General features: G+C 47.4%; 1 protein-coding gene across 1 annotated transcript in view; it reads left to right on the forward strand.

The window, feature by feature from the left end:
* Nucleotides 1-6,476: 6,476 nt before the first annotated feature.
* LOC149350516 (uncharacterized) overlaps nucleotides 6,477-20,912 on the forward strand; it is a 112,370-nt gene continuing 97,934 nt past the window's right edge. Inside the window, exons 1-4 of the mRNA XM_089575545.1 lie at nucleotides 6,477-6,519; nucleotides 9,846-9,915; nucleotides 11,435-11,479; nucleotides 12,641-12,971. Of these exons, the coding sequence (XP_089431671.1) occupies nucleotides 6,477-6,519; nucleotides 9,846-9,915; nucleotides 11,435-11,479; nucleotides 12,641-12,971 (489 nt within the window). The remainder of the gene's footprint in view (nucleotides 6,520-9,845; nucleotides 9,916-11,434; nucleotides 11,480-12,640; nucleotides 12,972-20,912) is intronic.

Consider the following 20,912-nt stretch of genomic DNA (forward strand, 5'->3'; position numbering starts at 1 on the left):
GCCGCGCACTCGGATTGCCCGTTGTATAACGCGGCCGTCGGCAACTTCAAAGCCGCCGCGCCTGAGAGCCAGGCGGCGAGGGGAGTGAGAAAGGGCGGCTCGAGAGGAGGCGCCGCTTTCGCTTTTGCTGGCGGCGGCGGCCTTCTTTCTGTCGTCCCCCCTTTCTGTGCTATCCCCCTCTCGCCAGCCGCTTCCACGTTTCGGCCGTCCCTAGCGCAGAGTTCAAGAACAATGCTGACTTTTTGAGGAGCTTTGCGCGCCGGCACACACACACACCACTGTGGACAGACATGCGCGAATGTTCGCCGCTGTTACGAGTGGCTCTCAAGTGCCCGCGGCGGCACACGGCTCGACAGGTGGCTCCGGAGGGTGCGTCGGCTAACTGCCTTCAAGGAGGGCTACCCACGCTCGGCTGGGGCTCCTCTTTTGGCTCGTTTTCCTCGCGCGCTTCCTCTACGTCATTTCCCACGTCGCTCTGCGCGCAAGGGTTCTGCCGAGCAGGGTGCTTGCTCTTCGAGTTTGCGCACAGTTTGTGCGTATTCGTATGCCCGAGACACTTCCTCTGGACACCCCGGATTTCTTTTTCTCTCACGCAAACGCTAAGGGAGAGTGCAGCGTTGCGGAAGCTGTAGAGCAGGCGCAGGCTAATCAGGGGTCCGATTCAGTCTACTCTTCTCACGAATAGGCGGCACGTGCCTGCGACCACCATGACCGTTGGTCATTACGGCCAAAACGCCTGGCAATCGCTTACAGCCTTTACCTGCCGGTTCAGTCCCTAACTGACTATCTTCGGCTATACACATATTATGCAGTCCTGTTGGGCTTTAGAGAGACAGAGTACTCGAATAATTTCGGACAGTATGGACAAAGTCCAGCTTTCTTAGACAAAAATTTTGAATATTGGAATATTGTAAGGCATCATTATGGAAATATTGAAGGTAACGGTCCATTCTTCTGATATGTAGCGCGATCTTTATTTTTAAAGTGTTTCCAACGATAGTATCGCACAGTTAAGACAGCCATAGAAAACCAATGAAGAACGCTCTCCACAATAGCAAATCCGTTAATTGAAACAAAAAATACACGACTGCCGTTGGGTGGTCGGTGGATATATTGATCGTTATAGTGAAATCTTACATTATGTGAAATCATTGTCTTTCGTAAGCGGTTTCCCTTGGAAAAAAATTTTATTTATTTATCTATTTATTTATTTATCATCATACCCACAGCGCCATTGGCTGGCATTACAGTGGGGGGGTAGAAGAAAAAGTACACAAATGCCACCGCGTGCAGGTGGTTACAAAAAAAAAAGATAACAATGAGATAGAAAGAACACGGAATTATTATACACAAAAAAATGTCACAGCATGGAAGAAAATGAATCATTTGATAATATGGACACTACTTCCTCAGGCAGCTTGTTCCATTCCGAAACCGTTTTGGGGAAAAAAGACATTTTAAAAAGGTCAGTCCGGCACCTGTATTCTTTAACTTTAAGTGAATGATCTCTACGTAAAGACACGTAATCAGGGTTGGCTATATATTTGGTTCTGTCTATTCCAGTTCTAGAATGAAATATATTATGAAATAATTTTAAACGCAGTACTTTCCTACGTTTTTGAAGTGAGTCCCAACCCAAAGATTTTTTCGCGCTCGTTACACTAAAATATCGCCCATAGTTATTGAAAACAAAACGAACGGCCAAATTCTGAACTCTTTCTAGCTTTTGAACGTCAAGCAAGGTTTTCGGATCCCAGACTGTGCAAGCATACTCAAGTATGCTTCTAACGTTTGTATTATACAGCAGTTCTTTAGTCTTTAAAGGGAAAAGTTTAGCGTTACGTCGCAGGAAACCTAAAACACGGCAGGCTTTGGCAGTAACGAAATGCACGTGACGATGCCAAGACATTGAACTTGTTAAATATACACCAAGATATTTAAATTCCAACACTGAAAGCAGTCTGCTATTATTTATGTTATAAGTGAAAATATGGGGAACCTTCTTTTTAGTGAAACACATATGTACAGATTTTTGTAAGTTAATATGCATTCTCCAGTTCTCACACCACTGGGCCACTTTACACAAATCCTGTTGTAATGCATCGCAGTCACTTTGATCGTTAATAATTCTATACAATACACAATCGTCCGCAAAAAGACGCATGTATGAAGAAATACCTGAAAAGATGTCATTCATGTAAATTATGAACAGCAATGGGCCCAAGACGGATCCCTGAGGCACCCCTGATGTTACAGCCACCTCATGTGATTGTTTCCCGTTGACAACAACACATTGACGCCTAACGCTCAAATATTCCTTTATCCACCTAATAACGTTCTCATTTATGTTGTACCAGTATAATTTTTGTATTAATAAGGAATGTGATACAACGTCAAAGGCCTTCTTAAAATCTAGAAAAATACAGTCAACAGAATATCCCTTATCTAAAGCACTTGACAGGTCGTGTACAAATTCGGTAAGCTGGGTGACACACGAGTAACCACTGCGAAAGCCATGTTGATTAGTATTTAATAATGAATGTATACTAAGATGATTCATAATACTAGTATAAAACACATGCTCTAAAACTTTGCATAATACACTGGTCAAGGACACTGGTCGATAATTTGAAACAACATTCCTAGGTCCCGATTTATGTATAGGTACAACATTAGCAAGCCTCCATTCATCAGGCAAGGAGCCTTCCTGTAATGACTTTGTGAAAAGAATTTGAAGGTACCTTGACAACGCAAAAGCGCAAGAAGAGAGCAGGATCGTGGGTAAGCCGTCCGGACCGGTGGCACTGTTATCTTTTAAGCGTTCTAAGAGCGACACAATTCCTCGCTGATCAAATTCAATGTTCTCCATGGGTTCCGTACAGTTCAAGGCAAGGCGAAAATCGGCAGGGCTATTGCTGTCCTCAGCAGAAAAAACTGAACTGAAAAACGTGTTAAAGCACTTGGCTTTCTCCAGATTATCATGAACGATACTTCCGTTGTGATCGAGTGGCGGGATAGACAATTCATCCTTTCTGTTTTTTTTTATGTACTGCCAAAATTCTTTAGGGCGATCCTGGATACGCATGTCGAAAGACTGAAAGTAGGTAAATTTAGCCTCTTTGACCGAAGCATTCATATCCTTTGTAATCTTTTTTAACTGATCCATGTTATCTTCCGACGGATTTCTTTTGAAGCGCGCATATAGTTGTTGCCTCTTTTCAACGACTCTGCGCAGCGCTTTTGTGAACCATGGCTTGCTTTTGCTGCGACGTTTCGTCATCACCCATGACGGCACATGCTGCTCACGCAAATCAAAAAGTTTGGCTGTCAGTGTGCGCCACAGCTCATCAACGCTGAGTGAATCAGACAATGTTTCGTACACATCGACATAGGATTCAAGTGCCCAGGCTATCTCGGGGAAATTTGCCTTTCGGTAACTGTAAATGCGCCGATTGCCACAGTCTTCAAGTTTAACATACTGAAAGTTCATTTCCGCTAAAACACAACTGTGATCACTGATACCGGGCACTACAAGGGTAGAACAAGCTGCCGATGGTTGGTTAGTGAATAATAAATCCAAAACATTGTTGCCACGGGTTGGCTGCAGCACTAATTGGGATAAGCTGAATGAATTGCACAGATTTAACAATTCTTTGCCTACTGCGGAATTGGCTCTAGACGGAAGACATCCTGAGCTCCAGTCTAATTCAGGAATGTTAAAGTCACCTCCAACAACTAAACAGTCAGTTTTAACAGTTTCAATCATATCAGTTAGGTCGCTGATGGGTTCAAGCTGATTTCCAGGTGGCCTGTAAAACGAGCAAACTGATAGTAATTTACCATTTAAAAGTCTAATTTGAGCCCATACTGCCTCACATGTCCCAACATCAATTTCCATCTTACGAGAACTAACTAAGACGTCCACCAGTATAAATACGCCTCCTCCGTGCCTGTCTCGATCTTTTCGATAGCTGATATAGTTACTCGGAAAAACTTTTGTCCAGAATTGCTGGGTGTGAACTTAACTTCGCACTATATCAAACTGCCAGATTGCGGAGGTAAGGAGCCCGGGAAGAATGCTTTGGAGAAACAATTGCAGTCCATTCTGTTTTCCCCGTTTTAAAATTAAACAAAAAAACACGTAAAGCAAGCTAACCACCATGCGGAGGCGAAAAAAAAAAAAGCTGTATCTCGTAGTTTCTGTCTTCATTTTGCCGTCAACTTTTAAACATCTACAGAATGCCAATGCTTCGCCTTGAGTACGCCTTCGCAAATTGCCTGGGACGCTTCCTTCCGAGACGAGTGACGGCATGCCGGCTGCTGTGACGAGCGAAGCGCGCTCGCGATTGATTACGGCGTGATCGCCTTCCAAACTGCCCAGCACGCGGCCTCGGAGGGCAGCGAGCGCCGCTTCGGTAGAAGCGAGGCTGCGCACGGTGCCCCTAAGTGGGCCTCTTCCTGACAACGGAGCCTTCCCGCCGGAGGGATCGCGCGGCGGCGTCGTCCCCGCGAGCAAGCATAACCGTGAAAAGCCGAGAAAGATTGGCCGAACACGGCTGGAGATGTCGCGCGACCATGCTACTACAGCACAGCAGCAGCAGCAAGCGGCAGCGCCCGTCGCGCGCACGCCGCCGCATACTGATGTGGGGGAGGGGGGCGCCCTTTATGGATGGCCCCGGCGGCGGAGGAGCGACGTGCAGCACGCCCGAGCACTTCCGTTCCTGTCGCGGACAATCTTGACGACATTCGGAAGCCACCCTCTGTTTGCGGCGCTTGTACACGAGTGACATTTTCGGTGCCGCGCCGTTGAGTCGGCGCACAGGGCGGCGTTGTTCCCGGAGCGGCGCGGAATCCGGCGACGCCGCTATTTAGAGAAGTCGCGCGTTAGAAAAACGGCCAAGAGAAAAGAACTGCGTTGGCGCAGGAGGGGGTGGCGAGGGGCACGCGCATGTGTGCCAGGCGGGTCATGGAAATGATACGGCCGCGCGGCCGCCGTTATACGTGCCTGGACTGCTGTCGGTGGCTACACGCGCCCGATGACACGATAAGTCTTGCATGCCTTGTTCAGCGCCACAAACTAGGCGTAATTCAAGGAGAATCCCCGGCCGCCGACGTTCCTCTCATTCCTGGCGTCTGAATGCGCCGACGCTTCTGCTTGGATGGCGATGGAAATGCTCTCTCAAGTCTTGTCTTTTTTTTTCTTTTGCCAGCATGGCGTGAGTGCGTTTGCTCATGGGATTCCGAAGCAGCATTCTTACGAGTGGCGAGCTTTTTTAACCCCACGCGCACCAGGGGTCTCAGAAGGCTGCAGATGGGGTCGCGCGGAGAGGAGCTGGAGAAAATGAACACCTGGTCGCATTGGAGAACCAGCCGCAGCTTATGTTACGTCTTGAGTTGATACAACTGTCCCTCTGGCTGTCATAAAGGATGGAAATGTGTGGCAGAAAAGGAATCTGCTCGAAGCGAATTCCCTCGAATGTATACGCCCTGGAGGTGAACCCTCACCGTTTTCAGGCGCGGAAATACTTTCGAAGCAGTTTTCTTTTCCCCCTGTAAGTCGGTACATTTCAAGGCTTTCTGTAAAAGAAATAAGAAAACCTTAAATTCATTAGCAAAGGCAATGTTACGGCAGCGATTGCTCCCCCTTACCAAGACTGAAGCTTCGACAGCCGCGCACAAATGCGCCTGGTACCGTCTTCGTATACCACTTCACCGTTTCCAAGTTCCAGGGGCTTCTATTTCATATTCTCAAGAAAATAAATGGTGGCAGGTAGTTCTTCCGACTGAGACTTTGCAAGAATCACCGCGAGGAAATCTAATGAAGAGAAAAAGGAAGACAATGCATGCAAATAATTTGTTCGATGCTGATTATTGCTGAAAGATTGCTCATCTTAAGTTAAATGAAATATGCTTCTCAAGAGCGTGGCCTCATATGAAACCATATGGACGGTTTTATGTTTCCAGCTGATAACGCGGAATAGATGTTGTAGGGTGCCCACGAGGTGTCCGCTGTTCCGTTTAAAAAATTTTGGAAGCCGTTCGCAACACTATGTCTCCGTTTTTTTTTGTTTTGTTTTGGAAGAGAACAGACACGAGCAGAATAGTTTTACTGTCGCGATGTAGCTAATACATGAACGTGCAGTGGCTACGGAAGTGTGGCCCACGCGTCGAGATGGATTGTCTTGGGACGCAATGAACAGCGAAATTTAATGTAAACAAGCTTGCTACAGTGTATGTATGCCCGGCTGCTGAAGCTTGTCAAAATGCTTTTTCTGTAAGGTTTACGCCTAAATAGAACCGCGTTACGGAGCTGCTCAAGGGGCCCGTTGAAGCCGGGACAGCGCCAGCCCATTCGCGGTGGGAAGAGGAAGAAGCCCGGCGAGGCAGGTGCCCAGTCGGCGCCCGTTGCAAGCTGTCGGCGGTGAAATCGCCATGGGCGTCTTCACCCGGTTGTCTACCTGACGGACACGCTGGGAATGAGCGCCAAAGGAGCCGCCTCAGACAGCGCGTCCGGCACAGGTAAGGGCCGAGGGGCTTTTGCTCGTCCGTGGCGTTCCTTTGGCGCGAAGCCTGATGCTCAGTGACCTGGAGCCCGTACTTAAGGACACACAACAGGCGTGCAAGGGCGATTCGCTTGCACGGCATAGTAAGAGGTCGAACTTGGCGCACGAATATTTCCTCATTTGATTTTATTGTTGAATTGTGCGATTACATCAACAACTGTCCCGAATGTATACACTGTATGACTCCTCCCGAGCAGGGTACATCACTTGAAGGAGATCTTTACTTAATCTTGGTGCTTCGGAGAATAAGTAATAAAACATTAGCCTGCTGCCTGGTCGAAGAAAAAAAAAGCTACCCGTGAAAGGGGCACAGACAACCTCTTTGGATCCGGCGTATATATTCTTTTTTTTCCGCCTGTCAAACATTTGCTGCCGTACGCACTGACAGGTACGCCTACCCAGTTTACCTCTTCGGTGTCTCGTTTAGTACGCACGACATCTGAATTACGTGTTGAAGATTTTAAAAGGGGGAACAGTATAAGAAGTGTCTGTGCTGCAAGCGCAGCCTGGAACTGCCTAAGGCGTACACGTAATGAAGACTCCGTGCACCATTGACTGCCAACCACGGTTAGCCTTGTTTCAGACCACAACAAAGAAAAGTACGGTGTAGGGGCGGGCGAATATTTGAAATTTTCGAATAGCGATTCGATTAACGTCCTATTCGATTCGCTGAACGAATCGAATAGCGCTCACTCAAAATTATCCGAAACGAATCGAATGTGCTGTCAAATTCGAGGAACTGGCGCGAACTTCGAATAAGGCACGCTGTAATTCTCCTTACGGCTGCTGTTTCAAAAGCAGTGCCCAATCGGACGAAGCACAACATACCAACGCTAACGGTCCGCGCGGCATGTAGGGTTGAGTGTTCCGTCCGCGTGGAGCTGTTCTTACTGCTCACGCATCCAATATTCAAGATTAGACCACTCGGCAATATTCAGGCAAGTTTAGCAAACCATTCTTTGAAGCCCGATCTGGGAGGCCATGGCTCATATGTAGCTCCCACACCTCCCACCTGCTGAGACGTGGCGCTAGCTTATTCGCTGTCGTCACGAGTAGGAAGCGATTATTTTTCGATACGCATGACATGGCAGTCATATAGTTTAGGTCTATATAATGCAACATTGCGGCGGATTGGGGCAAGTTGGTTAACACAGATCTCGCTGTTTTAGAGCAACCAAAAATAAGGAGAAAACCCGCCGCGTAGGCTTTTTGGTTATGGTGCTCGACTGCTGACCCGAAAGATGCGGATTCGATCCCGGGCCTCGGCAGCCGCATTTCGGTGGAGACTAAAGGCTAGAGACCTGTGAACACAGTCGATCACACTTGTCTAGAGCGCTCGAGCGGTACCGTCCGGTGGAAATAAAGCGAAATTGACTTTCACTGATAATGCTTGCGCTGGAGAAAAGCCTAATAAACTTGTGCACCACTCAGGCACCAGCGTCTTACCCGCAGCAAAGCAGCTGTGATAAGAATTAACTTCATTTCCTCCCCAGCACACCGCTCGAGCGCTCTAGACAAGTGTGATCGACTCTGTACCGGGCGATGTCAGTGCTTAAAGAGCCCCGCCAGGTGGCCGTAATTATTCGGGCGCTCGTCTACGGCGTTCGCAATAGCCTGAGTCGCTTTGGGACGTTAAACCCCATAAACCACAACCATAAAAACTAAGGACAGTGAAGAATAGACGACAGCGGGGTTCTGAAACGCGGGGTTAGTGGACGTCAGGTCAAAACACACCCACGAAGAAGGAAGAAAATCAGTGAGCATTTGCCTACCAGCGCCTGTGACGACGTGAAGCGGTCGATTAATGCTATCACCTGTTTGAAGCTCATTGGGTTAGATATGTGCACGCGGATAGTGATTTGTTGCAGGTGCATCGGATGCGGAAAGAGTCCAAATATTGAGTACAAATAAGATGAAATACTTTGGGTTAGCTTACTAAAAAAGCGCACTGGTTCTTTTGCCTTTAGAAGTGCAGAAAACTCGATATGTGAACGAGCTGATAAGGCTAAGCACAAGATAATGTTAGGAGTTATATAGAATGTAAACAGAGACTTCCTGATTCGTACAACTTGGGTTCTTCTCCTTTTGTTTTTTGTTCGATGGTGGCACCAAGCTTTCGACTGTCTTCCACATACTCTCTACATGGCGACTATCACTAAAAAACCAGCGTTATGAGACCTGTAGGCATAATAAGTAATACAATCTGTTTATGTATGGGCTGGAACAACTTTTTTTGCAACTATATTTCCCCGTCATTGTGCGTCATTCTTGCATGCATTCAAGATATAACGTGCTGTTGCAGGAAAATCTCGTGAACAGAAAACGGAAACTCCTCCAGAATGCATTCCTGGAGAGCAGCGGGTGTGGCGGTTTGCAATACCTATAAGCGGTGTTCTGGGCATCGTGTATCGGTGATGCCGTAGATAAGCGACATGGACGCTGGCAGACGCAGGCGCTGGCATAGTTTCTTTGTCAGCGCCTGCGTCATGGTCATGGCCCTGTCAAGGACTGTATAGCAGGTAGGCTTGGAACCGTTGACATAGTCGTTCGAGAGGACTTGCATCGTACAGCGTGAGCGGTTGGTCATGTAAATCTTTTTGATATATCGGTTTGCTTATTTTTGTTTATTTCAGCGTGGAAAAAAAAAAAATCTCCGTAACAGATAGCAAGGAAAAAACTGCTGATTTTGACGTTTTTTGGGTCACTTCATGGCATCGCAGTGGAAAGTTTGGCTCTGAGATGAAGACTTGAGAAGTTAATTAATCTTGCCTAACCACCTAATCGGATAGGATATAAAAAAAATACACGGAGTTGCTTTATGACGGGGTGAATAAGATATTTTACTTACTCCCTTTTGCAGTGCACTGGTGTAGTTCTATAACTTGGCTCAATGTAGGCGCGACACCCTGTACACAGTCCATAAGATGCATTTGCCCCGCGCGGTGGCTCAGTGGTTACGGCGCTCGGCTGCTGACCCGGAAGACGCGGGTTCGATCCCGGCCGCAGCGGCTGAATTTCTTTGGAGGAGAAATTCTAGAGGCTCGCGTACTGTGCGATGTCAGTGCACGTTAAACAACCCCAGGTGGTCGAAATTTCCGGAGCCCTCCACTACGGCGTCTCTCATAGCCTGAGTTGCTTTGGGACGTTAAACCCCAATAAACCAGTAACACGCATTTGCTCTAATGACTGGCGTGTACGAGGGAAAGGAAAAGCCACTACATGCATTCATCTTGAGCAGCGCAAACGCTTCATTTTGCATATTTTCTGTCTGCCACTACACAGGGCCATGCAACATGAGTGATTACCAAACAGAAGAGCGCAACGAAGAACAATCCTACAGGGTCACGAGAAAGTAAGCGCCATGTTTCAATAGCATCTTTGACCAAGAGTGATAGTGGCTTGCTCAGATATTTGTACGAACTCGTGGGGTGTCAGAACTACTACGACAACGAGTGGAAAGCGAAGAAACGTCCTTCGCGTCGCAACGACCTCATTATTTGTTGTATATCATACAATCAAGTTATAAGCCAACGAGAATGGGCGCAAAGTATGTTTTAAAGTAGTGGTAGAGTTTGTAAGAGAACTCAAATGTCATGATCTATACATGTTAAAGATTGCTGGTCGTTTTTTGCACGCTCTAAAGGAACTGCGTCAAACATTGGACATGCCCAAGCCTAGGTCCACTGTCGAGCTCTGTTAATGATAACAGCAGGCATTTTGTGAGGGAAACCTCTCAGGCAAAATATTCTAAGCATCCGTCCGTGCCACCGACTTTTGGAATTTTGCGCGCTTCGTTTCAAGCACAGGAGATGTTTTTGCATTAACCCTTACGAAAGTTATCCTATTAAGTAATTCTCTTTGCCGCCCTACAAAGCGTTAAAAGCTAATTTTACGCCATAGATGGTCAAGTTAATTTGCATGCAGCTTAAGAAATTTACAGTGGTTCGAATTTAAATTCCGAAACCATGAAATAAAACAGTCATGCTTGCATTAAGGGACGACAGCAATATTGTTTCCATTGGGTCGCATTCCACGGGAGGCGTTGTGTAGGGCCTTTGGAAATTGGAAACCGCGCTGAGAATACATGGGCATAACGCCATTCCTGCGAAGTAGAAGTATATTGCTTATACGTCAATACTCTACTGCTGTATATGGCATCAAGCTCATCTCACTAAGTGAGCCGCATTGGACGACTTTTCCCTCCCACGGGCAGTGCACTCTACGCAGAAAGGAGTTAACAGGGGGTGAGCTGCCTTCTAGAGCAAAAGGAAGTGCGATAGAGGACCGCTTACTTCCTCTTTGCTTCCATAGAGGCGTATTCACCTTTACAGTGTAGGGAAGAGGAGGGGATAGGGGAAAGAAAAGAAGCTAAGGCGCCCCTCATGCCGCCTGTGACCACACCGCTCCTGCCTGTGCCTCAGATGTAGCAAAATTCGTGAGTTGACTCGCAGCCGAGGGCAGTAAAATGGTTGGATCGCTATACCCTCGAGTTCCGCACACAAAGTATGCCTATCTGCTGGCTTACAAGTGAGATACGTTGAGCAACCTTTATGGCGACCATGATCCACGTCAGGGCCCCACGTGCTGCGTGATTGAGACTTTGCCTTTTAGGAATGAATTTTTGGCTTTGCAACTTTGAACAGCGTACCATTTTATTCGAAGGACAGAGTTAATTGTTTCTGGCAAGTCGAGGAAGCGGGCCTGGCAAAGCGTTGCCAACCGTCGTCTTCGCATAACTGTCAGGCTGTATTGGAGCTGAGAACTGAATGCGACCCGTGCGCAGCTTTTTACGAGGCATAAATAAGCCAGCTTTGTTCATAGAAGAATTGCGTGAGGAAATAATAGTTATTTTTGCACTTTTTGCTTTTCAGAGCGGACATTCGCTTTAACATGGTGACTTTCAGGTACAAAAAAAGGTAAGTGCTGCTGCGATTAACTTCGCACCTATTGTGGGTTAATACTCGGACATCAAAAAGACAGGCGGGGGCTAACGATAGTGCGAGCTCGAAATCTAGCCCTTCTGATCACCTGCCCCCCATGTTGCAATTACTGGGGAGGGCCACAGCGGAGTCATTTGTCAAGCTCGAAGGCTGATGCTCCATATCTACGATAATTGTTATGTTCTTAACTTACGCTATCTTCCCACGACTGTTGCTGGAAATCTCTTCGAAGCAATCATTCGGGCATTAAGCAGAGAGCCAGCTAGCTCACACTCTAAACACAAATACGCCTATATGAGGGTAAAAAGGGAGTAAACTGCCCTCTAGCGGGCTCCCTGTTATAAGAGGACGTGTAGTACATGACAGCTTATTTCCTTTTTACTCCTATCTGTTTGGATTACAATATGCATGCTTTGTCTTTTTCTTCTGAGTCTTTTCCTTGGTTGTACTTCGCGGACCAGGTCGTTAAAACCTACAACCCAATATTAATGCAGTAGCATTAGAGTCCACATTTCGCAAAAACTGCGGCGTGTGCCACAAAATTCGCTGATTGGTTGAGACAGGTCAGGTGACCTTGTGACGTCGTCACAACCTGCCTACCCCCCCGGGGGCAGTTGGCAACCAGCCCACCGTGGTAGGTGGAAATTAAGGGAGTTAAATTATGGACTGGCAGAGAGAGGTCGCGTAATCTGGTGACGCCATCACAACCTGTCTACTGAAGAAAGAAGACAGGGAAGAAACAGAAGGCATAAAAGCAAGAAAGAGAAGAGAAACAAGAAAAAATAGCGGAAAATTTCGTTTAGCACCAGTTCTTGTCTTTGGCTAGCGAAGAATGCCCATTTTCTTCGCAGTAATTTGAAAACCAGGACACAGACAGTGACACAGTAACACCAAGATAGCAACAATGGGGATCTGAAATTCTACCGCATTCCACTCCTAAGGTGCGTTAACTGTTCCTCAGGTTTTTTTTAAATTCAGTTACGCGTGCCGCCATCAAATTTACGCCAATGTAACTGTTACACAGTAGAGCGTTAAACCTAATCCATTGCATCCAAGAAATGAGGGGAAAAAAGTTCCGGCCATTTATTTCTTCGTGCACAGCCGTACACAGGGTAGTTGCCGTGGCGAATGTTGCAGGAACGAAGTGGAAGGCCCACCCGGCCAGTCGATGCCCCCGGCCAGTCAGATCCAGGCTCACCTCGAGGACGGCGCCGCCGCCGCCGCCGCCGAACCGTCGTGGTTTCTCGGGCTGCGCTCCCCCACGCAGCTGGCGCTGTTCCTCCTCTCCGGCTTGCTCCATTTCGCCATGGGGCTCATCGTGGCACGCTCCTTCTTGAAGCCACACTTGGAGGAGAGTACGTGCCCGAGGCGGCTCGACATGAGCATGCCTTCATTCGAGCTTCGCGAGAATGGGCAGCAGCGACAGCCAAACGCCGCTGAGCGACGGCTGAGAGCAAAGTTTAGCCAAGTGCGAGCCTTTAGATTCGCTGTTGGGTTAACCGCAGTGCTAGAATGTATACAGCTTATCTATTCTTCGCAGTTTCCTTCTGTGACATCGATTGGGTTTCAAAGATTGCTTTTTCACATTTGATATTTCACCTTGAGTAGTGTACCCTCTCAGGAAATCTGCCCGTAATAAGGACAGTTTGCATATCCTGGCTGACCACTGCCTAAACAGAGCATTCGTGGAGCGCATTAAATTCAGTCCCTTCTGTGAATAACGCAACAAAGTGGCCGTTATCAGTGATTACGGTAGGAGACACTCGGAGCTAGTAGCATTTATGTCGTAGTAAATAACTGTCACTCCGTTAATTCTATTCAGCATTATTGAACCACGCTAAAGATATCAAGAAATATCGTTGGTGCCAATTATTATAAAACTAATCAGTCACCTGCAAGCGGGGCTATAAGCTACTGCAGTAATGAACCTGTAAGCTGCCCTAGCTTCAGATTATACGTCACGGATAATCGCCATTAACCTTCTATGAACCGGCATCTTCCTATTTGTTACGTTGTCCCTATTTCCTTAGCGCTAATAACAAAAGAAAAATCTTCCACATAGACACAATGAAAGTTCGGTTTTATGGGGGTTTATCGTCCGAAAGCGACTCAGGCTACGAGGGACACCGTAGTGAAGGGCTCCGGAAATTTCGACCACCTGGGGTTCTTTCATGTGCACTGACATAACACAGTACACGGGCCTCTAGCATTTCGCCTCTATCAAAATTCGACCGCCACGACCGGGATCAAACCCGCATGTTTCAAGTCAGCAGCCGAGCGCTGTAACAACTGAGCCACCGCGTCGGCTACACAATGAAAGAATCTTACCTTGCCATCACAGGTGCAACTTTCGATCTTTTATTTGCTTTCCTGTTTTGTTTGCTGTTATTGCTGAACAGTTTACTATCTTTTTTTAACTGAGCAATATCCATATGCAACAACGTGAAATTAATTAGTACTTTTAACATACTGTAGGATTTAGTTCATGAAGTGCAAACAAAAAGAAAGAGAACGTACTAAGCACTCTCCCCACACGAAAATACTTGTTGACATTTTTCTCTGCTTTCGTTTTCTTACGAGTGGTAATGCCGAAGCGCACCGTTTTTGTGTTTTCATTTTAGTTTCACCACCGGACAGCCCGCCTCCCAACGGATGAGAGCCCAGTGTGCCGATGGGCAGGCTGCATGGCGGAGAACAGCAGGGCACCTGGAAAGGTGCAAATTCTTCGCTTCTAAAAGGCAAAGGAAATAAAAGATGATTTGTGTGTGCGTCATATTTTCTTGGGATGAAGTTTGCAGCACATACACCGCTGCAGAACACATATAATAAACAGCTGGACATGTATGCCTGGCAAGCTACAGGGCCAGTCATGGTTAGTGTTCGTTACCTATAGTAGTCACTTCTTAGTTTATGTTCCAGGTGACAAAGTGGCAGCATCACGCTTTACATGGGCTAGGAATACTGTACCCTTGTCTGTGAGGAGCGGTATACGAGTGTAAGTGAAAAAAATATTTATATGTATGCTTTGAAAACGGCTTATTTCGTTTTAAACCACCCAATTGTAACGATACATTGAAAGAAGCGTGTTTTACAAAATGCTGGATGCCTAGAATTTGTCTTATTTCACTGGTGATAAAGGCTTCCAATCCTGTCTCCATTGAAAGGGCAGAATTATTCAGAAAATTCTTTGTTTTCGATTACGACATTCCACGACACCCCTTACCCTAGAGAAAGACCTGCACAGAGCTATGGCTGTAAAACTGATACAACTTTGCAGAGCACGCGAAAGAACTTTTCAAATGCACAGTCTGGAGATAACTGCTTTAGCTTCGTATTGATCAGCATTGGTCATTTTTCTCGCGTCACAGTCTTCTTCATGTCGAATTCTCCAATGCAAGTGCTGTAATGCCGAACGACGAATTTTTCTTTAGTGGCAGCGCAAATACTGCCTCCTAAACATGTTCAAAATTTTTTGTTCACTCAATAAAAAAGGACTGTCTGACAACGCCTTTCCTTGGTAGGCAGTGTAGTTTCAGTTTTCTTTTTTCTGGTGGCCCAAACGTAACTGTGTGGAATAACGGACACTGGGGAATCGTATAACTCCCACACCAAACCGTCTTTGCCAAAAGTAACTAGGAAGCATGGTTTGCGTATATAGTGTAGCCCTTACGCCATTCCCAAAGATGAAAAGATCTTGAAAAGATCTAACCTTACAGAAACTTAAATCTTGCTGGCGGGAGTGGTATAAGTGCTCCCCTAAACAACTAAAAAAAGAAACCATCTTGCCTGGTTACGTTTTGCGTGAACTGCACATGTTACAATTGAGCAGACATTTTTTTTCTTTTTTCGTGGGTTATTCACCAGGATGCTTTCTTGGTAAGTTGGTTTCTCGTCAATGCACTGTAACCAACTAATGACCGAACAGGCGTTTTTCTAAGCCCAAAATATAAGCTCGTTCGATGCTTTTTCGACGCAGAAGGTGTTGATGGCGTTTCACTAAGGACACCACGGACATTTTTCAGCCGCTAAAACGCGTAACCAGCATTTCATTCTTCTCCGACTCCATTAGCTCGGCGACGTTCAATGCGGTGAAACCAGCTTAACAATTAGGAAATAGCCCCGACTCGAATGCGCAGCGGGTGGAGGCTGCAGTCGAGCAGCGCTTTACGGAGCTGCGCGTCTGTCGTCGAGCGCCAGTTAGCGCGGCCGCCGTAAGTGTCGCGGCCGTCCGTTGACAGGGCGGCTGCCCAAACGGAGGCCACTGAGGCGACGTCGTCGTCGTCGTTCCCGGGCGCCCGCGGCGTAGACACACCTGAGCGGCGTGCGAGAGCGCAGCCGGTTCGTGCATCTCGCCCACCGAGACAATTCCCGGGGCGTCTCGGGGGCGAGCGGGCTCACGCTTTCCTGCTTCCAAGCACGCGGGCCGGCGACTCGGGCCTCGTCTATTAATGCCCGTTTGCGGCTCCATTTAGGCTCACGGCGGCGGCGGCGGCTTTTCAAAGAGGCGCGCAGATAGAGAGAGGAGCCAGAGAGGGGGCGCCTCGGACCACCTAATTACTGACACGTGGTAAATATACCACGGGGGACACGTCGGTGCCATTTGGAGAGCGCCATTCGCCTCCTCTTTTCAACACTCCGGGCGGAGCCTCGAATGGCACAAGTGGCCATTCAGGGAAATAGGCAATTCCGCCACGATGCGCGACTCTGGCTTTGCAGTGTGTCGCCGCGCGGGCAATGGCTGCTGACGCCTCGCGCGCTTGCTCACGTCCCGACGCTGCTGCTGCTGCTCGCCCGGCCACCACCTCCGCTCTTCCCGCGGACACTACTCGTTTATGCCGTTTCCACCACCTCTCCATCTCATATTGCACTTAACTCTTTTTTATTATTATTCTCCCGCGACTCTCAAGTATCAACTTGTTTTCGCCTGACAGAGCTGCGAGCCTAAAGCGGCGTTGCGACAGCGTCCTCTGTACGGGCCACCAGGGAGCAAACGCATACAGCGCCTTTCCCAGGCGCACATCCATAAATTCCTCGGCCCGACTCGTGAGCTTAAAGTTTCTGCCACGGCGCACTGGCGCAGGGGGAAACCTGAGAGAAATATGTTCTCCACTGCGGCTGGTTTCCGCGAAAACTGGCTGCTTCGAGCCGAAGCTCTCCCTTTCAATCGGCGGTGAGAGGAGCCAGCAATGGGGCAAAGTGTTACGCGCGCAAAAAGAACTTGTGATGCCGACGCACGCAAACCGACTTCTGTTTTCCCGATAATACAGTTATTTGTGAGCACTGTAGGGATTGTAAAGCGGCCCAGTATTTTGTTCTCACATCGTCGCTGGTAAATAGTGCTGAAAGCTTTGCTTCGTTCGAAGAGAGCAACAAAAAGAAAAAAAAACAGTTTATGGCAAGCTTACATACGATGCGACCGTATTCGTTAATTTGAGCGCAGAAAAAAATTTGCGCACCCCATTTCCTACGCTATTCAGATTTCATCTTCATCATCATCAGCCTGACAACGCCTACTGCAGGGTAAATGCCTCTGCCACGACTCTCCAATGAACCCCGTCCTTTGCCAGTTGCGGCCACCGTATCTCAGCAAATTTCTTAGTCTCATCCGCCCACCTAGCTTTCTGCCGCCCGCTGCTACGCTTGCCTTCTCTTGGAATCCACTCCGTTACCCTTGAGGACCAGCGGCTATCTTGCCTTCGCATTACATGCCCTCACCAAGCGTATTTCTTCCCCTTGATTTCGACTAGGATGTCATTAACCCGCGTTTGTTCCCTCACCCACTCCGCCCGTCTCCGATCTCTCAGCGTTACACCTATCATTTTTCTCTCCATAGCTCGCTGCGTTGTCCTTAACTTAAGCTGAACACTTTTTGTTAGCGTCTCTTTGTTGGCGTCTCTGCGCATCAAGGCGCTATGAGTCGAATATGCTTGTATTTCTTGACGGAAAAACGTTTGCCAATTGTCTGTGTAAATATTAGGTAGTAAGTGGTCCAGGTATTTATATTCCTTTGAATAGAGGCCAGCAACAATAGCATTGTTCACCACGGTTTATGCCGACAACCATTTCTCAAAGAAAGACATTCTATAGGTTCGCAGCACTAGTTTCTTGATTAGGATTAGCTTAACGCTAACCTGAGGCCATGGCAGAGCAACTCGAAAGACAGCAGACAGGCTTCACCTCTAAACAGTTCTTCGTTGAAGGTCCCGTTTCCTTTTATATGTGAGGGCTCCTGTCTCCTCTGTAGCATGCCAGAATGTATGAAGGCAGACTATTTTAAATCACGCGCAACGTCTCCTACGCTCGGCCGCACATACGTCATCACGCTGCATCATCATAATTTTCTATTTCGAGAATGCCTTCGCGAAGACCCTGTTTTCTGCTGCCGTATATACAAGTAAGCCTCACAACGTTGGCGCTTTCTTTTCCATTAACCCCGAAAAGCTATCCTAATGCAACATGAATCGTTAAGTACGGTGAGGGGTTGAAACTAACAAAGCAAAAGGCTGACGAGACTGGACGAACGAAGTCTGGTGATGGCAACATCTAAAAGATCCTACTCCACCGCAAGGCTGCGGTTGAGTGCAGTCGCACTGCTGCAGAGGGGCGAATAAAGCACTTCCTGGAGTTCTTTATACAGTCGAGAAACGTGTGTCGTACGTTTCGCAGTTTCTCATCTCGATGGAGGCTGTTCTGGACGGGTTGCCTTGCCGCTCCCCTCCAAGCGCTGCGAGCGCCCTCTTGGGAGTCAGAATCACGCGCGAGCACATGTGCCCCTAGCTGGGCGTGTGCGCATCCTTACTTATTCGAGCACGTTAACAAGCTCTTCAGCGCAGGGTCGGCGCGGCGCCGCGTAGGAAGATGCGTCCAGGTGCGTTCCAAGTGCGTCACAGCCTGCGAGATGAGCTGGGCTGCTCCTCCCTTGTGAGACGCACGTTAAGTGCTCCGTTACGAATGCTGGTCGTGTGTAGAAGCGGTTTCGTGGCCATCCCACGGCCACGCACAGTGTCTCCAAGAGGCACCGGCGCCACAAAGCGAGCCTAAAAAGAACGTTGAAAAAGCACGAGGGGAGCGGGGCTTTCCATAAATTCCAACGACACAATCTGTAACGCGCAGGTTACTTTGCATTCGTGGAGGGACCCGACTTTGCCCACCACCTTTATACATCCTGCGAAGTAAGTCGTGGTGAATGGAGCTGCACGCAGAGTAGAGTGGCCACGTTTTTCTTTCCTTTAGCGTCTGCGCTCATGCGATTCCTTGCTGTCTCACCTGAGCTTATGTGCGGAACGCCCTTGAAACTATTTTTTGTCGTTAAAAATAAAGACACCACGGCCAGGGCTCTGTGTCCAACTTCAGTCTGACGTTATTTTTTGAAACAGTGTATATCCGCGCGCTCAACCATTCGCAATGTCTAGTGGCGGGGCGGCAAACGGCTCATGTTGCATATTTTCACATCTGCTCCATAGCATCACTGAAAGTTAAGCACAATTAACGTCGTTCTCATGATATCCAAGATCATTGACCTGAATATCAATTTCATTTGCTAGTTTCTGCGAGGGGAAGTGTATTTAAGCGAGTGCATTTATAAATAATAGGACACAACGTAGCTACAGTGAACTTCGCATGCATAAATCGGCGTCGAACCGCAGCACCTTCATTTGATGGAGACGTACAACCTTTGTCAAAAGTTTGAAGCCCAGGGGGTTTGCTTCTGGGGCACACTGTCTGGTTCGTAATGCATCTCCAGCGCTCCAAATTTGCTGAAGGTAAGAAGATTTCTGATCCTGCCTCCTCCAATGGGTAGGACTACCACGAATGTTACGTGAGTCCCACTGCGAGGCTTAGAAGCAAACCCCCTGGGCTCTAAACTTTTGACAAAGACTGTACATTGCTTCGAATTGTCCGTTTTGCTCAGCGCAGAAAAAAAAATGAAGTTGAAGTTCAAAAAGGGTTACTATGCCATAATGGAAAGGTATTTTTTTTTCTGAAAAGAGAGTTCTTATGAGCTAAAAAAAGAGCCAGAATTCAAAGACACGTATGGCCAAAGCCGATCGTTCGAGCGCAAATGCACTGCAGTGGCGTCAGGCGAGTTTTCTTCATGTTGTACAAGACAGAAAACAAAAGGTAACCTCACTGATCGCCAGGTAACTTTGGTATTGCTGCTGCTAGATCATATTCATCGCACAACGAAGAAGAAAACAAAAACTGAATGCATAAAATTAGAGAGCACACCAGTAACACTCGGCATCATCGCCAACGCCCCGGGTTTTAATCGGAATGGTGGGAAAAATATTCCGAATTTAACTATAAATTTCTCGGCAGTGAAAGCATATTTTGCTGACAAAGAAACGCCAACAGATGGAAACGGCGACATATTTTACTAACAAAAACTTGATGGAGTTCCAGCTCCTTAGTGCGGCTGCATTCAATGATTGCTTTGTCATTTGTTTCTAACCTGCCATGAATTTGTCTTCACTCATTCCAAGACTGATCAGATGATAAAGACGCTACGGCTGTTATGCCGGAAAATGAGCCTAAATCTGCATACCCATTTGATCTAGTTTGGTACGCAGCATATTTGGTAGTGATATATGTTATACGGCTACAGTGAAAGATGAACATATTTAGTCGCAGTCATATTTACGCGGCATGCTGTTATTATACGAAATTTCTACATTAAGATATTCTTACATAATATCATGGCTGTAGCCAGCAAGCCGGCGTTCCAGGCTGCGCTGCCTTTATTGTTCGGTTCGTTTGAAGTGGACAAACCTTGGAAGAGTAAGAGATCAAAAATGACACGGAGGCCAAGCTCTTATCGGCTGGCGTGCTGGCAGCGATTGACAGCACGACTCTATGAGTGAAATCAGGATATGTGATAATTGCTAACACCGTTGTCAACAGTAAAGCGCTCCGTTCGTTTCACTGAGAATGCAGTATATGGCTACATGCTACGTTTTGTTTCTCCTTTTATGTGCTGAAAGTTTACGACTTATAACCGTTTCGGCACTAAGTGATCCTCCTTTCAAGAAAAAAGAAGACGTCACACTTGCTCTCTTACAACGGTGATGGAGCAGTGAAGGCAAGCTTCATAAATTAGAAGTGTCGTCGAATGAAGCGTACGAACGGCGCTATATTCTTCCAGTTGTAGCAAGTGATCGCGCTTCACGACATTAAGGGTCATGGTAAGTATATTCCAGGTTTTTCCTTCAATACTATCACTTATCATGCTATACTTATGTACTATACGATTACCTTATTCATTTAACGAGAACAATATTAGTGTCGCTCTGGTCGCCCCCCCCCCCCTCCCCCCAAAAAAAAGAAAACGAAAAAAAAAAAGTCCCGCATTATAGACGTCTATATGGACAGTGCCTAAGCACCTCTATACATGGAGGAGTCCGCTTACATA

This window comes from Amblyomma mixtum, chromosome 3 (assembly GCF_055824585.1).
Source record: "Amblyomma mixtum isolate Tamu chromosome 3, ASM5582458v1, whole genome shotgun sequence".
Taxonomy (NCBI): domain Eukaryota; kingdom Metazoa; phylum Arthropoda; class Arachnida; order Ixodida; family Ixodidae; genus Amblyomma; species Amblyomma mixtum.